This window comes from Macadamia integrifolia, chromosome 12 (genome assembly GCF_013358625.1).
Source record: "Macadamia integrifolia cultivar HAES 741 chromosome 12, SCU_Mint_v3, whole genome shotgun sequence".
Taxonomy (NCBI): Eukaryota; Viridiplantae; Streptophyta; class Magnoliopsida; order Proteales; family Proteaceae; genus Macadamia; species Macadamia integrifolia.
In genome coordinates, this window is record NC_056568.1 from 11,752,991 (window position 1) to 11,776,724 (window position 23,734).

At 38.1% G+C, this 23,734-nt stretch overlaps 2 protein-coding genes and 1 long non-coding RNA gene across 3 annotated transcripts in view; 2 read left to right on the forward strand and 1 right to left on the reverse strand.

The window, feature by feature from the left end:
* The window catches only part of LOC122057315, a 3,061-nt gene extending 1,220 nt beyond the window's left edge, over window positions 1-1,841 (forward strand). Inside the window, exons 2-3 of the mRNA XM_042619369.1 lie at window positions 217-406; window positions 1,240-1,841. Of these exons, the coding sequence (XP_042475303.1) occupies window positions 217-406; window positions 1,240-1,507 (458 nt within the window). The 3' untranslated portion in view covers window positions 1,508-1,841. The remainder of the gene's footprint in view (window positions 1-216; window positions 407-1,239) is intronic.
* A 2,580-nt stretch (window positions 1,842-4,421) lies between these two features.
* Window positions 4,422-7,751, forward strand: LOC122058444. Its single transcript, XR_006133774.1, has 2 exons — window positions 4,422-4,565; window positions 4,719-7,751. It is a non-coding gene; the product is annotated as an uncharacterized LOC122058444 (long non-coding RNA).
* Window positions 7,752-9,744: 1,993 nt separating this feature from the next.
* LOC122094710 overlaps window positions 9,745-23,734 on the reverse strand; it is a 15,027-nt gene continuing 1,037 nt past the window's right edge. The window contains exon 2 of the mRNA XM_042665316.1: window positions 9,745-10,239. Coding sequence (XP_042521250.1) covers window positions 10,178-10,239 — 62 coding nt within the window. The 3' untranslated portion in view covers window positions 9,745-10,177. The remainder of the gene's footprint in view (window positions 10,240-23,734) is intronic.

The window sequence follows — 23,734 nt, forward strand, 5'->3', positions numbered from 1 at the left end:
TTTTTTTTTTTTTTTTTTTTTTTTTTTTTTTGGTCTATCATTTGGATCTTTTAGGCTCTGGAAGGATTAATTAAGCTTTTTCCTCTCTTCGGTTGTGTTACCAGTGTTATTCTGTTCCAACATCTTATGAATTGGTATCTTGTGTTGGGGTATTACTACAGTTACTAGACAAAGTAGCCCTCTAAATGGTAGTGACACTGGGGTTTGTATTTTCAGATTTCTTACAGGAAAATTATAGCAATGCCATATCTAACATCAATGGTTTGAAGAATAGAGAATGTATAGTTCTTCATGGAGTGGATGCAACAAATATGTCAGGCCATCAGTCCCTCAGGGGCATGAAATTTGATCGGATTGTCTTTAACTTCCCCTGTGCTGGTTTTTTAAAAAACGAGTATCAGAAGAGGTAAATGCTTGCTTGGATTGTAGGAATTTAACACAGTATAACTTTGGTTACTCCCCCCACCTTGTGAAAGAGAGAGATAGAGATGCATGTAACAATTCTGTCATTAGTTGCTCCTTTCTCATTTATTTTCTTGAGGAATGAATGTCTTTTCGTCATGGGTTTTTTTCACACATACCCCCTGTTTGTTTCATTGTAAATTTTTCTGTGCAAAATGATAATTTACATGAAATTTTTTCTACATGTGAAATGTTCCTATGTTTTCAATTCCTTATTTCATTTTTTACATTAAAAACAAGCTTTGAAAAAAAATGGGGATTTTCCTTTTTCTATCCTTTTACTTGGAAACAAAAAGAACCATAATAATGGATTTAAAAAAAAAAAATCCTAATATGGGCTTTGTTGATTTTCCTTCACCTTTGGGGTACATATCAACTCAAATGAAGCAGAATTTGATGAGGAGAAAAATGTATGAAATTTACATAATGTCTATCCTTGTCAATGGTCTTCATTCTCAAGATCCAAACTCAGCATAAATCTACTAGGCATACTCCTTCCTTAAATATAGCTATAGGATAGCAAAAATTCAATTTACTAGGTCTAGATCCACCATTATAGATCATGGGTAACAAACTTTACCTAGTTGTCTCCAATTAGAATTAGAATATCATTGTAGGGAAATTGTTCTCTATTCGGGATTGTTTCCATGTGTCTATCTCTCTCCTCAATTTTTTCAATTTTCTAGCCAAGTTACATGTAGACAATTTTTTTGATAAATGAATGATTTTTTGATAATATTGTAGTTAATTTTATTTATTTATTTATTTACTATGCAGTCGACACCAAAAGTTGGTCACCTTGTTCTGCAAGAATGCCAAGAAGATGCTTTCGAAAGAGGGAGAAATCCACATTTCTCACAAATCAGATGGGTTTCATCGCGAATGGAATATAGTATCTCTGGCCTCACTTAGTGGCCTCAATTTTATAAAAGAAGAAAATTTTAATTTGAATGATTATCCAGGTTACAATACTAAAAGAGGATTTGGGGGAGATGAGAACTTTGATTGCAACCCCAGTAAGACTTACATGTTTGGACTGTTATAGAGACCAATGAATAGACTCATGAGCATCATCTTGAATGGGTTTAATAGTATTGTGCATATATGGGATTTTCAAGGAAAAGAAATATAGGTTTCAGAGATTTGAGTAGAAGGCTACATAAGTGTTATCAAGCTAGAACAAGTGCCTAGCGCCCTTGGTAGAGTGTGGAGTGTTCAAGTTTCTTGGTTCTCACCTTCCTCTCCCTACCCCCCATAGAATACGATAGAGTAGAAGTCATTGAAAAAAAAAATGTGTTATTGAGTATGATATGTGTTTCTTGATGTTAATGAATACCAAATCTTATAGCCCCTCCATAAATTTTCCATTAGTTTGCTCAGTTCTTATTATCCTTAGTAAGGCTAATTTTTTTTCCTTAACGTATATACTGCCGCAATGAATGTAGTGGAAAATTAATATCGTTGTTCTAATTATTGGATAAAAATAAATAAATCAGTTGTTGGTGTCTACATATTGAGTTTGCGGTGGGAGATACTTTGAGCAGGTGTTAGTGATGTCATCAAGAGTGAGTCCTGGTGTTGGTTAAATTATTCCAAAATATGACGTCCTCATTGCACAATAACTACAGAGCTCATCCAATTTCATTAAAACCAATTAAGTAAACATCTCAGTTCCACTCAGAAAACATAATAACAATAACCGTTGATCTTAAACAATACATGAAATTTTGTATGAAAGGAATCTAGAAGCATTTTAGCAAGTTATTGGTGGTAATCCTAATCTTATGTAATTTGATAGTCTTAATAGAAGGGACTACTAACAAGGTTTTGTAAAAATGTAAAGACAGGTCAAGGGAAATTTACAAAGGTGAGGGGAGGTATCTAAGATTAGAAACTTGAAAGGAATTAAATTAGTTAATCTTTTATTATTGGTGTTTTCTTTGTCATTATTTTTGAACTTTAGGGCTTCATTATGTTAACAATGACAAGACTGTTTCCTTTGTCAATTAAAATGTGAAAAAAAAAAAAAATTTGTTCAAACAATTATTAATACAAAAAAGGATGGGCACACCGCCCATGTATCATAAGTGGGCGTCTCTCTTCTCCCCTTCGAAATGACCACTTCCCCTCCTTTATGATGCCTATTTTGTGCCGCATTGGTGCCACCAACTAGTATACCATACTAAGATAGTGTTCTCTCCCTATTTAACAGATGTCTTTGAATAAGTTGTAAGTCTAGTATGACTCAATGCATTAAGGGCTTGAATCTTTTTTATATCAAGCTTTCTTTAAGCCATTCTTAGAAGAAGAATTTATTGAATTTATCATCGATGGCCACTATTGTACTTGGTTGGGTGCCAATTCAAGAAAAGTGAAAAGCATTTTAGATGTCCAACAAATAAGGAGAAGGTTATAATTAGGGGTGTCAATCGGTCGGGCTGGGCCAGTTTCAATAGGGCCTAATCGGGCTCAGCCAATTTCTAGGGTTGCACTATTAATGCCCATTTAGCTAAACGGGCTTAGCTAACACAGGCATGGTACGGTTGATAATCCCTCGATCGGTTTCGGACCTTAATCGGGCTGCCATAAACGGGCCTTAACTGGGCTATGGACCTATTTAACTTTAAATGGATCCTCTTTAACATTGGCATTTTTCTTTTAGATGAATTAAAATTTTGGCATTTTGAATGTGCATGAAAGGAATATCAATAAAATGAAGTAAAGATGGACATAACAAAGAAATATTCTATAGTTAAAAGGATTAAGCCAAAGATAGAAACAACTAAATTACTAAGATGCTCGTTCTTTAACCTAGTGGAACTCGAATTAATTAAACTATGCTTACAGAACCCAAGTTGAGCAAATTTAAATCAATTAAACTATGTTTGAAAAAGATGAATATTCAGATAACAATCATCACCATCTCAATTCTACATACCACATAGCCTTAGCACTAAATACAAATAGTATTAAAAAAAAATTTAAAAATACAAATAGTATTAAAGGGGTCAAGCTAGGTCAGGCTTGACCCCGACATATTTATTAATCGGGCCCGTCCAGGTTGGGCCATAAGCGTGTCGGGCCTAGAATTGACATCCCCATTTAAAATAACCATGGATTTGTAGGTGAACCCTTCACAATATGCGATGAAAAATGTCCCCTTCCATTTTTATGCCAATATAAATTTATTTATTTATTATTATTTTTTTAATTTAAGAGAACTAAAGATTTATATTAATTAAACAATATATTTTGTTTACGTAAGCTTGTGGATTCTAACATTATTAGCTACTTTATGCACAATCAAAATAACTATCATGTAATTTCTTTTTTCTTTTAATATAAACATTGTCAACATCTTTCATTAAACATCATGAAGTAAAGAAAACAATTCCCAAAGCCATCCTGCTAGAGATCCCTGAGTAACCACATCATCATTATTTGGTAGTTTATCCAAACCTCTAGGCATGCTCATTATCTGTGATATCCTACTTTCTAAACCTGGTTTAATTACCCGTATTGACTTAGTTGATCATATAGAGGCTAAACCGGAGCTAATTGACGCAAGTACCATATGGAACATGATAGCAAGAGTGACCTTGAACTCGGGTTGGCCCGACAAGATCAAGCGGGTACCAAGTGTAATATGTGCACCCAAGCCTTGCACTTGCACGCACCACGAGGCCATATACAAGAAATAAGGGTACGTGCTAGTAATTTTGGGTGCCTATGCAATTTAATTATGAGTATGAATTTGTCCCCATTGAAGTCCCAGTGGAATACTAACAATAGGGTGACTAGAGTTGTATACCCACCTGAGATATACTCACTTGAGAATACCCACCTGAGATATACCCACCTGAGATGTATCCACCTATGACTAAAATATTTTTTGGGGGCCCAGGTATAAAAGGAAAGACATTTATTGTCTTTTCCCTCATTAATGGTAATTGGCCGGTGGGAGAGTAAAGAAAGAAAGAAGAAAGGAAAAGGAGGAAGAAGAAGAAAGAAGAAAAAAAATCGACCGTAGAGCTTCACCGGAGCTGGGTCTTGGTATTTTGAGTTCGGATTAATGATCAGTTTGCCGAGATCTTCAATTTGAGGTAAGTATTGTACACATTCTAAGGATTCTTAGAAAAACCCCTTTCTTAAACCCTCTTTTTGATCTTTGGGAAAGAACCCACTTGGATCTTGCTAATCTTACATGAATAATCAAATCTAAGGATTAATGGAATGTGTATATTATGATTTTGAAGGATTTGGAAGAAGTGTTGATGAAAATTTAGAATAATTGGAAGTTCTTGAGCAAAAGAAGTAAAATTTGGGGTTTCATTCGTGTTCTTAAGAAAGAAGTAAGAATCTCCTTCTTTCTCTTGATTTGATCTTAGATCTAGGTTGAAGATATATGATTGGACCTTAGATGAGTGATTTGAGTCACCGGATCGACCCCAAACAAGTTCCCCTAGCTGAAGAGAAGATGGAGAAGAAAATTAGAGAATTTCTTTTCAAGATTGGGGGGTGTTCCAGGCCCACATGTCTTTGAGTTTCTAGCCAACCTGAGTTCCTAGAACTCAATTTCTGGGTTCTGGTGTAACCGACGGACATGTGTGTTATGATTGAATATTCATTATGTCTTGATGTATGTGATGGAGGAATCTCATTTGGACATGAAATGCATGCTAGATTTTAAATGTCGTAGTCGGCTTGGAAATGAGTGCATGGTGGCTTGTGGAATGGTTCGCAACTCTTATTTGAGGCATATGTGCACTATGGTTGTAAGTAGCACATAGCCTATGACCTAGTAATGTTGTTAGGCTAATAGGATTAAAATGAATTTCATACGTATAGGAGCATATGTATAGTGACTGTTTGTGTGATTTTCCTTACGTGGTCTAAGCGAATGAGCTCATCTCACGTGCACAACTCATTTTGTGTGATTTTATGGGTTACCCCCTGGAAGCCAGGAGTTGGGCCCCACTGTAGAGTTTCCCTCTGAGGACTGATAGGTCCCTGATGAGTTCGAGCACGGTGTGAGGATTGTGCTGCATGGCAGTATTGACTCCTGAGTGATTCTTTTTTATTCTTTTTGATGTACTCTCTTTTTATTACTTAATGCTTAAATTGTTATATTTTTGTGAATATATCATGCCTTTGGGCCCAAATGTATATAATTTTTATAATTCAATTTGGATATCAAGTATTCGGAAAATAATTATAGGTATTATTACGAACAGGTCTTCTGCTGAAAACACAGGTCTGATCTTAGTTTAGTAGATGTTTAGCAGATGTATGCTATATTGCAGTTACTGTATTGTTGACCCTAGCAGGTTTGTGAGTTAACCGGAGTTCACTCAGTCACCGACCTGATTCTGTGCGAGCGGGGTGTGACATTATTTATGTTTATTTTTTTCGTACAAGCCATAATTGCAGTCCCTAGATTTTTGAATCATAAGGACTTCCTCCCTACGAGACCATAATCTATATGGATAGGACAATCAAGGGTGATAACTTCAACCAAAGCATGAAAGCCACCATCACAAATGAGGATAGGACAACCCACATGTGATAACTTCTGATATTCATCAAAGATTAAAGAAAATCATCGTGTAAGATTATCTTACTTTGATGACCATTGTATCTAAAATCAATTAAAAACCTCTTAATCTATTCAAATAAAACTTACATATTTTTAAGGATCAATTTTTCCCACACCTACAGTCAAAGGAGAATCTCTTGATGATGTGTTTAGATGGTGTCCATGGATTTGGCCAGCACATGCCTTGTAATACCATAACCAACTATAGCACAATGAAACGTTCAGTTAAATTAATTGAACAGTGGCCTACACAGCGGTGGATGTGCTAGGATCGAACCATCCTAAAGACATATGCCAACACACACCCCTCCGCCAAAAATGACTATTAGCATGAAGAGATGGGAATGCAAGACACCTTAACTTAGAAAACCATCCATAAGTGGTTCAGAAGAAAATAATCGACATGATGAAAAAAAAAAAAAAAAAAAAAATTGGAATGGAAACATTGTCATATACAATACAGCTTAGGGGTTACAGTTAGGACCATGGAAAAATACTTTTGTGTATTTTAAAAAATTGCTTCCTCTCTCTTGGAGAACCTTTCTTGCATTGGCGATTCTACGCTTGTCAACTTTATCCTTGTCATGGACCTAGGGTTGTAGCTTTCACTAGTCAATCACCTAGCGTTACATCTGAAATCGGAGACGTAAAGGAAAGCCAGAGACTCTTCAAGTCAAATCCGTTGGTTTGTCAGTAACAAACTTTGATCAAGTGGTCATTATGGAAAGTTGAACTCGAGCAAAAAAAAATGAAAAATTGAGATAAAAAATAAGTGTCATTTACTAAGCAGTTACAAAAGTTAATGCCATTTTCTTGTCAGTTTCAAAAGTAAATAACATTTCTCCTCTCCATTATCAGAACTAGTCAGCTCTTGCTACTAGACATTAATTTCTATGATTTTGCCCATCCCTTAGACAGATGGTTATCAATGACATATAATTAGAGCTGAATTTCATGTTTGTAATCTGAACAGAACTATTCTTTCCTTGTTTTAAGAGGAAAAGTAATAAAGTGGGTAACTGCTTATCAAGAAAACAAAAATAAATGGATAACTCACTATTCTGTTGTATCTGAGTTGGCAAAGGGAAATATTCTATTTAAGTGGGTGATGGAGAGGAAAACTGAGAAATTAACAAAAGAGCAATAATTCAAGCTCAGAATGGGTAGTTTTAGAAGTATCATTCCTGTTCTGATCATTGTTACTATGATGATGGAGGACTCATCACCTAGGGTTTGTGGGTGCTTCACTACTCCAAGAATACATGTAAGACTGCAAAACAAATTGGGTGACGGAAAGAGATTGTATTTGCATTGTGCATCAGGCCATCAGCTGACGATATCTTGGAAAGCAATCACTGGACTTCAATCAGGAATATACATGGACCTTCTGTCAAAATGTTTGGACTTCTACTCTCTTCTACTGTGACTTCTGGTATGCAAGGGATGGAAAAAAAGTAAGCACTCATGGAGATGTTTATTTTGCAGAAAGAGATCAATGCACGGACTGTACGTCTCTTGTTGAACCACAAGGGGTTTATGTAGTAGACACAAAGAACCCTAGCGACTCCAAACTTGTAGCAAAATGGCCTTAGATCCATTGCTTTGACCAATTATATTATGTTATAAATGGTCGTTTCTTAATAAATATATGGATCATTGGTTTGAAACTGTTTTAATTTGTTTTGAAGGTCCAGTTTTAGTTGCATTTAAATTGATTTATTTATGGTGATAGGTTCAGACTAAGCTTTCTATGATCTATCATATGAGGTAAGGTCCTGCTAGAGGCTATTATGGGCAGTTCCTTCCCCCTCTTTTTTCGCTAAGTAATAAATTTCCCACGGTACTTGTTGGGGTGAAATGTGCATGACGATGAGATCGGATCAAATCCTCGTACGAGAATCATTCTAGTATGGATATGATCCACACAGATAGAATCCATCCAAAGACAAACTCCGAAGTGGATTCCATCCGTGTGGATCAGACCGTATGAGAACCTGATCCACAGTCCATAATAATTGCTCAATTACTAATGGGACTATTAATTCACTTTCCCCATTAAATTCAGTTTGCCTCCTACCATGAAAGAATTGATAGGAGTAATGGAAGGGAGTGATACTTCAATGTTGCTGGAGGGGCCAAAGTGTGAGAGACCTCTCTCGTTTGGAGATGGAGAAGAGGGAGAGAGCAATTGTAAGGCAAAACTATAGGTCCCTAAAACTCGAAGTAGCACGGTTCAGTTGCAGGGTAGGGGAGAGAGAAAGAGGGGAGATAAAAAGTGTAGCAGCGGTAAATTGAAGGTTTGGATTTTTCTTCTCTCCATCCAATGGGTTTATTTAAGATGAACAAATCCTACAGTTAAAATCCCACTAGCATGTAAGATTAGATTCCAAGATAACCCGCTAGCATACCTATCCCTCGCCCTTATTTTTTTTTATTCACTTATCTTCTTCAAAGTCGAACTTCACAATCACGTGCACTTCAATATAGTTTTCCTTCTTTTGTTCCCTTGGTATGACTTGTCTTTAGAAAATGTAGGAATATCAAAGCTGGCGCACAACAAATCCAACCAATCAAAGCCCGAAATCGGATAAACAATCAATAACAGGTCTCAAGTAGAGTGTTATGTGGTCAGTAAAGGGTTTGAACAATAAAACTGTCCGGCCGATCGAGACAGATTAGCATATAATTATGGGGAAAGCTAATTGTCACTTAGGTAAGGTTACGAAAGTGTTCATCTATTTTTAGTTGCCTAAAATGCCCATTGTGCGAAAGACAAGATTTTTTTTTTTTTGCAAGGTTCCTCTCCACAATATATTAAATAGAAGAAGGCCATAGAGATTTTACAATGCAAATATGTACAATTTTGCAATTTTCTATGGAAAGAATCGAGAAGCATTTTTGTAAGTGATGTCACTTTAGACTCACTTTAAGGCAACTCCCATAATTAAGAGATGAACGACCAATGAGATGATTATGGTGTTTTGAATCACATTGACCTACCCCTGCAATCATATGAGAAGTGTACGGTAAATAATTTTTCCAAAGCCTAATCAGACTAAAACTTGGTACATTTAGATATCCAAAAAGTTTAAGCCAATCCTACTGCCCCTATACATAGGGAAACAATTCAGAGTTCTTATTCTTCAACCACAATGAATTGCACATGCCGAAATGTATCCACAATTAGAGAGTTGAGAAGCTTTATATCTTTTAAAATTGTAATCAACACTTATTTGAATCATCAAAAATCAAATTGCAATGAAAATACCTGATTTGTATTTAGTCATCTCATATAGTCACAGGTTTAACACCACCACCCCCCCACCCCCCAAAAAAAAAAAAATGTCACAGATTTTATTCCTTTGACTAGTAGTTATTCATATCTTAATCTAAATCTCTGGGTTTGAATTACCACACAATAGATTAACATCACCTCCACCACCCCCCCCCCCACCTCAAAAAATAATAATAATAAAAAATAACAATAAGGAAAAAATCTAAAACCTGCTTTATGAAAATTGGCAAAACTTACCGAGGTTGTATCTCCTTAAATTGAACCATTCCATCTCTGTTTCCTTCTTTTGTAGTAATTCTGAGGAGGCACATAACAGATACCCTCTCCTCAATAGCATGCCACAATAAGAATGAGAATTATGGGCAACTTGGCAAAGTTATGGAAGAAAATATGAGCAAAAAATGGTAAAATGATCAGATTTGTTCTTAGGAAGAGAAACATTTTATGTTGGATCAAGTATCCCGTATTGACCATAATTTTTGTCATATACTGACAAATAGAACCTCCTAATATATGAGAGAGGAAGGCGAAAAAAGCAGATCAACCAGCAGCACAGAACATTTCTTGATCATGAGCTTGAAGATGGTGATCTTAAAAAGCATTCTGTTGCTGACAACACATGTAAGTTTTGTCAAACTAGGAACTCAAGAAATCAGCTCATAAACTCAAAATACTGTCCTTGAGAAGACATTGTCCCTGAAAAAGAAGGGTGTGTATGAGGAGCAGCAGTTCCACTAGACAGTATTGACATCGATGACAGATAATAGTCTTTTGTGAAGTCTCTCTAACAACCTTAGTATCTTCAAGAACTTGTTCAAAATTTCTCATATTACAAATTTTGGTACAGAAGATTTTGACTCTTCCTTTGCGGTCTCCCCATCTACACCTGAAAAATGGGAAGCAGTGCAAGGTTGTTAAGTAAAAAAGAGATGCCAATCCAGGAGGAAAAACTATCATATGTAATGAATGACTGAAATGAAGGAAATAATTAAAAAACAACACCACATGATTTCTATCCTCAAACCACAATTAGGTATTGAAAGGTTAAATGAGATGAACAGGAGAAAAAGGAGAGAAATATTTGATGAATCCGAACAAAACAGGATTTATCTGGCAGACCCCAACAGTCAGGTTACCACCACCAATGACAATCAACAACAACAAACAAAGCCTTATCCCAACTTAATGAGGTTGGCTACATGGATCCAAACAACAAAAGTAAGGAAAACTGAATTTTAAACAGAGGAAAAATAGAAGGGGGGAGGGGAAGAGATGAGAAATGAAAAATGGAACATGACAAATACAAAAATGTAGAATGCAAGATAAAAAGTGAGAGATGAAAGAAGAAAGTAAGAGGAAAGAGGCACAGCCCAACAAGTCTGGAGCCTGGTACAAGACCCAAACTATGCATAACAAGTTGATATAGGTTTGCCAGCACCTAAGCAAGCATCACACTATACATCTTGGGAGAGCAGTTGAACTGTAAACAAACGAAAAAAGAAACAAACCTATAGCTTCGATCAAGGAAATAAACTTGTTAGCCAGTTCATTAAAAAGCATGATTTGCCTCCATTACCCTAGCTTCAATCAAGGAAATAAACTTGGTGGCCGGTTGATTATGAAAGCTTGATTTGCCTCCATAACCCTTGAGACATTTTAACAAGGTTGGAGAAAAGGTAATCCTGCCGTCTCAAAGATTTTTGGATAGATAAGATCGATTTAAGTCCAGCCCAAGAACCACAAGTCATCCTGGTATTCATACATCATGTGATCATGAAAATTGTTTCAACTAAAAGCATATTTCCTATAAATACATATAGTATGTGCTGGTTTGGCAATTTAACAGATAGATTCATTTTAGAAAACTGACTCAGTTTAAGGTATCGGTTAGGTCCCTGGAGGCACTTCTTTTACTGGCTAAATGTGAAAGTTTGCCAACTCTAAATGTAGGAAAGGTTTGGGTAAATTCCATTGTAATCATCAGACTAATGTTGTGATTGGACAAGAGGGTGGCCAGTGTTTTCCAGCTGCTGGCCACACCTTAGATCATGTCCAGGTCAGAAAGTTTGGATGAGCTGGTGGACTGCAGCTTTTGCTGGCCACCTTCTAAAATTCAGCTAAGAAACCCTCAAAATCCTGCTGGGTGCATTTACCGCATCTAACCTGTTGAGAACCAGTAGCTTTTACATTCCACCAACCAGAAAAGTGGTTTGCTCTTGGCTCTCCCAGACACGACCTAAGCCCAGGCTTTTTCCTTACTAACTGGTTTTCCTCTTCTTTCATGTGAATTCAAAACCTACAAGAGGTACGAAGGCAAACTTTGGAATGGTTCTTGACCTGATTGACTTCTGTAGCTACAGCTGTCTTATTGTCTATAGATAATGAAAATTTCAATTGTCAGCTTATCCTGACCTTGCAATCGAAGTTATATTCCTTGCCTGATGCTACATATTTTTTTGATATTCGGAGCCAGTAATGCACTTAACCAACCGCTTACAGGGTTCAAGTGAATTTGAAAATTAAATTCAATCAACCTATTTAAAAATATCTAGTAGGTAAAAAAAGATTCAAGTAGTAGTATCAAGCTACATAAAATAAGAATCATAAGGAAGTCTTTCATTTCTCTATCATTATAGAGAATCCCATCTATATTATCTATGGAATTCGAACTTGAAGCCTACGACTCTCGGACAATGCTACTGTTAGATGTGCACTTATTTTGGGACAGCCACTATAATGGTTCTACTTCTACCAAAGGGAAATAATAAATCTTTTAGGAGCAAAGATACAAAGATACCAGTTTTCAGCCAACAATAAGAAAAAAACAAATAAAGTTGGTGACAAGGTAATAATATCCCATGACTGACGATTTCATATATTGCTACGCATTAAAACAGGTATACTATGAGAGGCGGTATAGACCAAGAGAAGAGATAGGACCTGTAAAGTAGGAAGAGAGACAAGATACTAAGATGGAAGGAATACTTTAACCATTCGTTATGAGTATCATATTTCTTTCCATAAAATGGTGGAATAAGGGTGACCAAAAAGTTTGATTAAATTTATGAGGTAAAATTCAGCCTCACTAAAAAAGGGTATACCCAATGCACGAGGCCTGTACGCAGCCATACCCCCGCTTTGCAGAGAGGCTGTTTCCTGACTTGAACCCTCTACCCCTAGGTCGCAATCTTACCATTGCGCCAAGGTGCCCCTCACTCATCTATCCAAAAAAATAAGTTTTCACTCAGATATTAAGTTCCAATACCAAAATTGGTAATGACTAAACCAAACAGCAACCAAGTTATCTCATGTAGGGCTTAGATCTCCAAACCCCTACAACTATCAAAATCAAGTCCTACTCAATTATTAACTGACAAAAAGCAGAAAGAACATCATTGAATCTGATTCAAGCAATAAGCACATATACAAGCTAACCTTATAACATGACTTATTACTGGTCATGAGAAAATCATACAACTCTAAAAAAAAGGACCATTACCCAGTGCTGGCCCCGCCTATGCGGGATCATGAGAGGGGTGAGTTTATAGTGGGTGTTAACCTTTGCCATTTTTGCAGAAAGTGACCACCCCCAAGACTTGAACCTGGGCATTTTCCCTTGCAGCCCAAACCTTTTATCATTTCTCTAAGCAATGGCCCAGATTGTCATGAACAAGGACTCACGGAACACGGAAAACAAAGATTTAAGAGATACGGATAGGATGCAAGAAGATTGCACAGTAAGTAAAGAAGGGAACACAACACAAGTTTTGATGACGGAAAAAACCCAAGAATAGGAAAAACTCGAGAGCAGGAGTATGTTCATGGTTTTCCACCATACGAATAAGAAAGAAATATAAGAAACAAGACTCTTAGACGTGGAGGTCAGGACATGTATCTCCCCTAGTTATGCCTACAAACATTCAGGACTTCATTATTTATAGAATATCACAAACTTCAACTTATTTTGGGAACATGGACTTGACAATGTTACAATTACAGATAAGTTACATCCATAAAGTGAAATAAAGTTATCCTGACATGACAAAAACAAAGGCCAGTAAACACACCACACAAAAAAGGTAAATACATGACATAAATATTAAAGTTATATGTGACTAAAAGTAAAGAACCCATGTGAACTCGTGTGATGAAGAGACACAAAGCCTGAATGTTCCTAAAGAAGAGACACAAAGACTAAAGATGCCAGCTACTCGAATATTCTAACACTCTGGAGAATACTTGGGGATGACAAGTCGTAGTTGCTCATACCAACTGGGCCAAGAATGTCCAGTAAGATCGGCCGCACAAAGTTTTTATACAACTTAGCCTTATCCCAACTAAATGGGGTCAGCTACATTGATCATTGCCCTCCAATCAGCTCTATTCAACGCCATACTTGATATAAGGCCTAAGCTATGCATGTCTTTCCTCACCACTTCTCCTAAGAACATTTTAGGTCTGCCCCTAGTAATTTAGATCCTTCAATCTAAATCAAATCACTCCTCCATACTGAAGCATCCAAAGGCCTCCGTTGAACATGATCATTGCCACCTCAAACGACTTTCTCGTAGTTTGTCATATATCGGAGCTAATCCCAAACCAGCTCTAATATGAAAATTCCTTACTTTATCCTTCCTAGTTTTATCATTCATCAATCTCAACACCCTTATCTCTGCTAAGCTGAGTTTATCTACATGATGCTTCTACCCAACATTTCGCACCATACATCCTAGCCGATCGTATGATTGTCCTATCAAATTTTCCTTTAAGTTTTAAAGGAACACATCGATCACACAACACTCCAGACCCACCTCTTCACTTCATCCATCCTACTTTAATTCTTTTTTAAACATCATCCCCCTATATCGCCTCCTTTATTTATGATTGAACCTAGATACCTAAAATAATCACTTTGTGAAACCTCCCTCTCATCAATTTTCATTAGTTCATTATCCGTCCTCCTGTAACACAACATATACTCCATCTAAGTTCTACTAATCTTAAAACCATTTGATTCCAAGATTGATCTTCTTAACTCCAACTTGGTGTCAATCCCTGCTTTTGTCTTATCCACCAAAACAGTATCATCAGCAAAAACCATATACCAAGGAACCTCAGATTGAATGTCTCTGTTTAATTCATCATCCATGATAAGCGTAAACAAATAGGGGCTTGAAGTTGATCCTTGATGTAATCCAATTATAATTGGAAATTCACTACCTTGACCCTCCAAAGTTCTTGCTACTTGGCACATCCATTCAAAATACTAGAGCAGATAAGTGAATCAAAGGGCTGATGCCGCCTCAATCACTGCTTGCTCCTGAGTCTAATAAGTATAAATCTTCATTGGTTATGCAGCCACGTTCAGCTTCATATTGATAAATGTAATTCAAGAAAGCTTCTCAATCAAAATGAGAAAAGTCTCACTCCGAAGTTCGCAAAAGAGATAATAGCACATGGTCTGGATCTATGTTATTGAACCGACAGAGATAGTTCATAACATAATTCCAATGAGTCTTGTTTCCAATTCAACCCATAGTTGTAGCTAGATTGTAGGATGTTCAAAAAATGTATATTAGCATGAGGATCATGGGCAATATAATTCTCATCAATTTGATCTATAGGATCTTGTAGCCAATGAGGGCATATGCAACTAGATTGTGAAAAGTAAAAAGAGCATTCTAATGTCCATGATTATTCAGACGGTCAATCCATTAATCTAGGGTTATGAACCAACTAGGGAAATCTCTTAAAGTGGTAGTGTTGTAATTTTTTCCCCTTTACTCAAGTCTCCAAAAGGTAAACCTAAGCTCAGCCGCCACTTGGAGGGCCGGGCTGCTCTCTCTTCTTCACGCTCTCCCTCTCACCCTATCTCTTCTTCTTCCTCCAATGTCTCACATGATTGGGAGGTCACGATCCACCCCTTTCTGACTCCCCAGTGCTTCCTTCTCCCTTCACGACTCAATCTGGTGAGACTTTGTGCCATCGGCCAAGCGGCAGCTCAGATTTGGATCCTTGTTGGATTTATTGGGTTCTCCAATTCCTACAAGATCAAATCGTTGGCTCCGTCGGCGTTCTCTAGGCATGCAGTTGCTAGACCATGAGCCGCTGATCAGTTAGGGTGTGGCTTGTGCCGCCGACTAAGCCACAACTCAGATCTGGATCCTTGTCGGATTTTTTCGGCTCTCCAGTTCATCCTAGATTGAATCATCTGCACCAATGGCACCCTCTAGGCCAGCAACCCGCAAGGCTGCTACCTATGCTCGGTTGACAGTTGCCTCGCAATTGTCTGTTGCAAGGCCAATGCCCCTCAGCCGTGGTTGTCACCTCCTCTAGGCCAATTGCTTGTTCGGTCGTGGCCCTCCGCAAGCCCAGAGCCCTACCACCATGACTACCTTCTTGCTGGAGGTGTTCCGATTTTTGTCTTGGTGGCTTAGAAGATGAACTATTGAGATAAGTTGGGTAGGGTTTTGTGGAACCCTACCTGGAATTCAATTGGTTGCCCCTATTCTTTGCAATGGGCTTCTTAGCTCTTGTCTTTTAAGCCCATGTGTGATGCAGATATGGCTGCCCTTTCTTGGTTGGACCAGCATGACCGGCTTTGGAAGCCAAGAGCCAAGAAGAGCCAGTCCAACCCAGGGTTTCGGTCCAACAAGGGTTGGAAATAAAATTAGTAGTTTACTTAGTATTTTATTTCATGCTTTTATTTTCCAGACTTGAACGTAGGAGTAGGATTTATTTCCTTGCTTTGGTTTCCTTTTTATAGTAGTTTCCTAGTTTAGGCTAATTTCCATTTCAGTTAAGTTTCTAATTTCATGTTCCTATTTTTCTATATATTGGTTGTAATCAATTGAAGATTTAGAGAGCAATTTGATTATTGAATGAATGTGAGTGTGATCCTCCTTTTCCCCCTCTCTACTCTGATTTCCCCTCCCTTCCCTAAGGGTTCTCCATCAACTTGGTATCAGAGGCAAAGGATCCTAATCCTTCCCCACCTTTCTTCTTCCTTTCCCATTCTCTGTGTCGGATTCCACCGATTCTGAGAACAAAAAAAAAAAATATATCCCAAACCCTCCCTGCCTCCGCCTTCTTTGTTCTTCTGGCAGTAGCCTTTATAAAAAAAAAAAAAAAAAAAAGAACAGAGAGAGACACATACCTGGTTTCCGTCGGACCCTGAAGTGTCTCGCCTCCCTTTTTTTTCTCCTCACTTCGATTCCCAACCAGAAAATCCCACCACCTCCTCTTTCACTTTTTTTCTCCCTTCCGACAGCAGCCGCCGTCTCCTCTCTATGTCCGACAGCAAAGAAAAAAGAGAAAGAACCGAGAAGAAAGAAAAGTCGAGAAGAGGGAGAGATAGAAGCTAGAAGAAGAAAGAAGAAGACGAAGAAGAAGAGAGAGAGAGGAACATACCTGGTTCCATTTGGGCTTCCGCCTTTCTCCTCTGGTTCCGTCTCCAAGAAGGAGATCCCCTCCTCTCCTTTGTCGGTGAAACCCCAACCCACAATCTCATTTTCTTCCTTCTTTTAATTTAAATTCTTTTGACTTGCCAGAAATACCCCTCCCTTGCTCTATTATTCCCCTTTTTATCCTATATATTTTTTTATTTCCAATTAAACCCCTGTCCACACCCTTTTGTGGTTTAATTTGAACTTCCCAAAAAATAAATAAATTACAATTTTGCCAAAAAAAAAAAGTTATTTACTATTCTACCATTATTCTTTGAGTGATATTTTGTTACTCATCACCATGGTAGCCAACAATGAAGTTGTTCAACAGCTAAATTCCTATAAAGGAGAAACTGATACAAAATTTGATGCTCTCACTAACATGGTCACGTCCCTAAAAACAATGGTGGAATCTATGCAAGTTTCTATTGATCGTTTGGTGGCAGCAGATAAAGGAAAGAGTCTCATTTAGTCTGGGGATTCTTCCAACACCACTCCACAGGATCTGCCAGTAACACCACCACCACCACCACATCATACACCACCACCACCACCTTCACCACCATATGGGACTGGTAGACATGATGATGGAGCAGAAAGAACAGCAAAATTGGATGTCCTTGATTTTTATGGAGACAATAATGCAGAATTGTACCTTGACTGGATTCACAGTTTAGATATATTCTTCAGATGGTACGGGTTGACTGAGGCTCGAAAGATCCTATTTGCAGAGGCCAAACTGAAAGGCACGGCTCGAGTCTGGTGGATCAAGCAACAACAACAGAACTGAACCCGAGGCATTGGTTTGGTCAATGCTTGGGCTGAAATGTATGAAGTCATGAATCGGCATCGCATGCATCTTAGGTTTGCACAGTTGAAACAAGAGAATTTGACCGTTGAAGAGTATGTTGCTAGATTTTATTATTTGGCCACTCGTTCTGACTTTGAGTGGGATGAAGAAGTCTTAGTGGCCCAATTTCGTAATGGTTTGCACCCTCAACTTAGTGCTGCCCTTGCATCTAGTCGACTACCTACAATGGAAGACACCGTACAAGTAGCATATCAGGTTGAGGAAAGTCTGAAACGCCCATACAATCGGAGAAATTTTGCAGATACTTTTTCTCAAGGCACTAGTTCCGTTTGGCAACAGTCTCCTACTCAAGAGAGGTCATCTAGCAAACCACAGGCAAGTGCTACATCTATGGCTTCTTCACGACCTAGTCGGCCGTATTCTCCACCTCGACATGTCTCTGAAATGTCATCTTCAAGGCCTACTCGCCCATACTCACCCCCTCGGCGTGGTTCAGATAAACCTTCTGATTCGTCAAAATTTACAATTCGATGCTACTCATGCCGTGGATTTGGACATATCAGTGCTCAATGTCCCAGCCGTTTGGTTGCTTTTATTGATAAGGATTCTCCTATACCATATATTCCCGAAGAGCAACTTGGTTCTGACATAGTTGATTTAAGAGAAGAGCGTGCAACAGATGAAGTCAATGACACTCTCAGTGACGATGACCAACATCTTTTTTATGTCATTCTTCATGTGTTGACCACTCAGAAGGCCACTGAAAATGAAGATTGGCGCAGCAGTAGTATTTTTCAGACTCGTGTGAAGTGTAATGATCAGTTGCTAACCTTGGTCATTGATGGAGGCAGTTGCACTAATGTTGTCTCTGAAGACTCTGTTCGTAAGCTGGGATTGAATACAGAACCACATCCTAATCCTTACAAGATTGCTTGGGTGAACAACACTAATCTCAAAATCACAGATAAGTGTTTGGTCACATATTCTATTGGTGGATTTAAGGATACAGTCCAATGTGATGTTCTCCCTCTGAAGGTGTGCCATATCCTTCTTGGTCGACCTTGGTTGTTTGATAAGAAAGTACAGCATTGTGGCTATGCCAATACCTATGCCTTCAAGCATGCCAACAAGACTATGAAGTTTCATCCTGCCAAAGATCTCCCTGAAATTAAGCTCAAGAAGATGGTGGGATCATTCCTCATTCAGCGTATTCTTTCAGACGGTCTCCTCGGTCCTTTCCCTAACTCGACGGAGTCGAGTTCTTTTCAGAGGAGGAGAGTTGATGCAGATACGGCTGCCCTTTCTTGGTTGGACCAGCATGACCGGCTTTGGAAGCCAAGAGCCAAGAAGAGCCGGTCCAGCCCAGGGTTTTGGTCCAACAAGGGTTGGAAATAAAATTAGTAGTTTACTTAGTATTTTATTTCATGCTTTTATTTTCCAAACTTGAACGTAGGAGTAGGATTTATTTCCTTGCTTTGGTTTCCTTTTTATAGTTGTTTCCTAGTTTAAGATAATTTCAATTTCAGTTAAGTTTCTAATTTCATGTTCCTATTTTTCTATATATTGGTTGTAATCGATTGAAGATTTAGAGAGCAATTTGATTATTGAATGAATATGAGTGTGATCCTCCTTTTCCCCCCTCTCTACTCTGATTTCCCCTCCCTTCCCGAAGGGTTCTCCATCAATGTGGGCTTTTGAGTTTTGAGTTGTATTGACATGTTGGCGTGTCATTTGTTTCTTGTTGCCTATTTAGTTCTGAGATGTAGTCCTTAATGGGATTTTGTTACCCTTTCAAGGGTTCGCAATTTTCCCTTTAGGGTTGTAATTTCCCTCCCCCTTCTTTTAATGCATTTATTACTCAGCCAAAAAAAAAAAAAACACTAGGCTTCTTTGGACAAGGTGTAATAATTGATAACCATAAAGATACTGAAAAATGGGAAATCTCAATGAATGGACAACTTTTTATCATCTCATCCATAGTTCATGATGGCACCTCATGGAATTTTTACATCCAATGCTTGTTTCTAGTGTCAAGAAGATGGTGCATTATCCTTTCTTAGATCAGATGGACTGCAAGAGAGGAAACCAGCAAGGATTTTTTTCTTTCCTAGGATATGTTTAACTTTAAATTTCCATTGAGAAAACCAGTTAGCCCATTTTAACACTTGTAATTAGGAAAAACCTTTTGTCAAATTGAAGCAACTCGGGAAAAGAAGCCAATATCCATTTCAATATGTATTTGCTTTCTTATCAGGTAGAACTAAAATTTCTCAATCTCTTTAAAGTGGAGTGGTAATGCAACTCTAATAGTTTGAAAGCTCCACTCTTGCATCCACAGATTTTTCTCCTTTTTTTTTTCCAGCAAGTTCTTAAAAATAGAACTGCTCCCCAGGACTCGTTACTTGCATCATTCTGCAGGATTAAATTACCAATAATGAGGACTGGGAGAGATAACGGAGGGAGTTGGGCTATAACCTCTCCAAGAACTTCTGTAGTTGTTGGAGAGAAGTAAATTCATCTGGGAATTTCAATTATGATTGGGAAATATGGGGTTGCAGAACAAATTCCCCATTCTGAATCATCATACCCAAAAATTCTTTTCAGGTTTGACCCATAACCATCTTCTTTCTTGAAAGCATAATCTCTCAGTGATAAACAATTTGAGAGAACCTTTTGAGCATACCAGCATGATGATCAACATTATTAGAGAACAATAGAATGTCAGCTATGTAGATTAGTGCGGATGACAATAGTGGTTCAAAAATTCTAATCATGGCCTTTTGGAAGAGGGTGCAATCTTTAACCCAAAATCACAACAGTCCACTGGAAATGGTGATCAGGTACAGAAAAACCTATCGTCTCTTGCTCAACAGGGTGTATAACCAGCAGCCAAAATCTTGCTTGAGGTCAAACTTAGAGAACACCTTGGCAGTTGATAATTGGTGAAGTAAATACTATCGAGAGGGGAGTGGAAACTTATCATCTGCAAGAAATGAGTTACAAGGCTAGTAATTGTCTAATTGATGACCAATCTTAACTTCCCATGAACTTGCTCAGAGCATTTATTAACATAGAATGCTTCACATGCCGTATAGAATAATTCATATGCCCATGAAAATCACTAGGTTCAATCATAGTTGGAAAGGCGTCTCCTAGGCGACAACTAGGCGTTCAGATGGCCTAGGTAGAGTCTCGGCAACTACCGCCTTACTGCAAGGCGATATTTATTTATGTCAAATGATATTTAAGTAAATGCTTTTATATTTCTTATTTCATTTACTTAATATATTATTCATAACTAAGCAAATACCCCTTATTTGAATCCAATAAAAATAGTTTAAAAATCAAATTTTAAAAGGCTAAAAACTGAATATTTTTGTTGTACATGAGATTTTCAACTTTCAAATGTTTGGGTTTTTCTCAATTTTGAAAATTTCAAAAAAAAACCTTATCATGGTAAAACATTATTAAAACCAAAATTATGGTAAAATAATGTTTGTTTTGACATCCATAAAATTCTTTTCATTTAAGCGATTTTAATGGCATTCGCCCACTTTAAAATAAGTTTGAGAGGAACATAACTTTGTCATTAAAACTCAGATTTAAATAATCTTGGACTTATTGGAAAGCTAGCTTTGTGCTCTACCTAATACAAAATGTTCCATGTAAAAATAAAATCATTTGACCAGAAAAACTTATTATAGAACAAGAACATTTCTCTAAATGTTGATTTTTGATGACTTAATATTGATTTTTAATGATTTGATGTGGCTTAATGTTGAGCTTTTTGTTGGTGTATGATGTCTTATATTCCGTTGCAGTTTAATCCAGGGAGTACTGGTGCAACACCTAGACAGGCAGGACGGCGGTCCAGCTAGCCGGTTAGCGGGCCATGGGGGTTGCAAGGGGGGCAGGAGGCCCACCTGCATAGCAGGGGGTATAGGGGGGAGCAGCCCCCCGCTCGAATTTTTTATTTGAGGGCGATTGTGTACTTTCCGGATTAGGGTTTTTTCGCTATATATTTGTAGCAAGGGTTTCTTTCTCTGTAATGCAAGCAATATTGAGAGGTCTGAAGACAAGCATTGTAACCCTATTCTCCATTGATAGTGAAGCAGGATCTCATATCACCGGGGACGTAGGCAACCTTGCCGAACCTCGTTAAATCTGTGTGCATTGTTTGTTTTGTTTTTTCATTATCTTCTGCATTGTTTTAGGGTTGCGTTTCTACACTTTTATGACTTGATGTGGCTTAATGTTGATTTTTTATGATACAAAGTATAAGCAGCATACTAAATAAAGTCGGAAAAGAGGAATAATAAAAAAAAAAAAAATTAACCCTTCGTCACCTTAAGGTGGAAAACTTGTCTCCTAAATGCTTAAGCAGCCCTCCAACGCCTTGGTTCACCTTGGCGCTGTGACAACTATGGGTTCAATAAGCTTTGGGACTGAAATTCTGCAAGTTCTTGAATAGGCAATTGAAGATGATCTGAATGAATTTCTTTGTAAGAGGCTTTGGTGGGATATGTCTTCAATTTTCTTGAACGGAAGAGAGAGAAAGAAATCTGGATTGATCCAAAGAGGTGAAGAGCATATTTACAGAAATTCAGATTGAGAGTTTCCATAGGACAGATGAACAAGATTGACTTGAATATCAGAGAATAATGAGAAGAAGTTTTGGATGGGTGTCTATGGCTTTTGTAGGTCAAACCTTAAGAATACAGATTTTATATGAGATATCAAACCCAATTAATAAATATTTTCCAAGGAGTGGGGAACCAAAGAATTTAGTGCTGGATTTTTATAAGAGGCTTTGGTGGGATATATGTCTGCAGTTTTCTTGAATGGAAGGGAGAGAGAAATCTTGATTGACCCAAAGAGGTGAAGAGAATAATTATAGAAATTCAGAGTGAGAGTTTGGATAGGACGGATGAACAAGATTGCCTTGAATATCAGAGAATAATGAGAAGAAGTTTTGGAAGGGTGTCTATGGCCTTTGTAGGTCAAACCTTAAGAATACAATTGCAGGGCAGGGATTTTATACAGAAAATCAAACCCAATGAACAAATATTTTCCAGGGAGTGGGGAACCAAAGAATTAGTGCTGGATTGTTAGGTTAGGAAAGATTTGAAGCAAGATGGGCACACTAATCTAAGTGATAGTAAAGTGTTCACCATTAGCAAGTTGAAAGTGTTCTAGACACGGTTTCCACCAATCAGAAGGGAGTAATCTTCCCTTACTCTTCCTGTCTCCCCGCCAATGCATCTGTCTCCCTTATCCTTTCTCCCAATGGCTGGTCCCCCCTCCTCTTCCCACCATCCTCTCCTTGACCTTGGGGCCTCCTTTTCCTCCTGTCCCCACTGGCCATAGGGGAAGGGAAGATAAATGCACCTAGCTTGCCTCTTCCAATGGGATCTTCTCCTCTGCCTTTGCTTGGTCCTTCGTTCGATCTTCTTCCCCGGTGGTCCCATGGCATAACTTGGTCTGATTTAAAGGCCATACTCCCCGCCATAGCTTCACTCTATGGTGCTACCTGTCCAATTGTCTCGCTACCAAAACCTTCCTCATTCACAGCCATATCCCTGCCAATCCTTCGGAGGACATCCCCTACATCTTCTTCTCCTGCCCTTTCTCCTCTCTTGTCTGGAAAACTATCCTTTCCAGGTGCTGACCAGCCAGAAGATCCATTCTCCCTTTTGACAAGGAATGGAATTGGATTGACATGACCTTTTTTTATACTTCCATCTGTGACACCCTTGGCAAGTTGGATTTTTGTGCAAACATTAATCATCTCTGGATGGAACGAAACATCCGTAGATGGACTTCCAACTCTCGTTCTTCGGATAAAATTTGGAAAGCCATCTACTTCGATGTTACTTCCAAAGTCCAATCGCTTCACGCTCATCCGGTTCCCACTTCCCTTAGGAACACCGACATCATAGCTTCATGCAACCCGCAGGTCGATATCATCCCCATTCCATGATAGCTTTTATCCTCCCCCCCCCCCTTTTTGATGTTCCCCTTGGATCTTGATGTATTGTCTTTGTTCTTTTTGTTGATTCCCCCCTGGATTGGCTTTTTTCCCTGTTGGCTTAAGTCTCCCCCATTGTATATTCTACTCTGCTTGG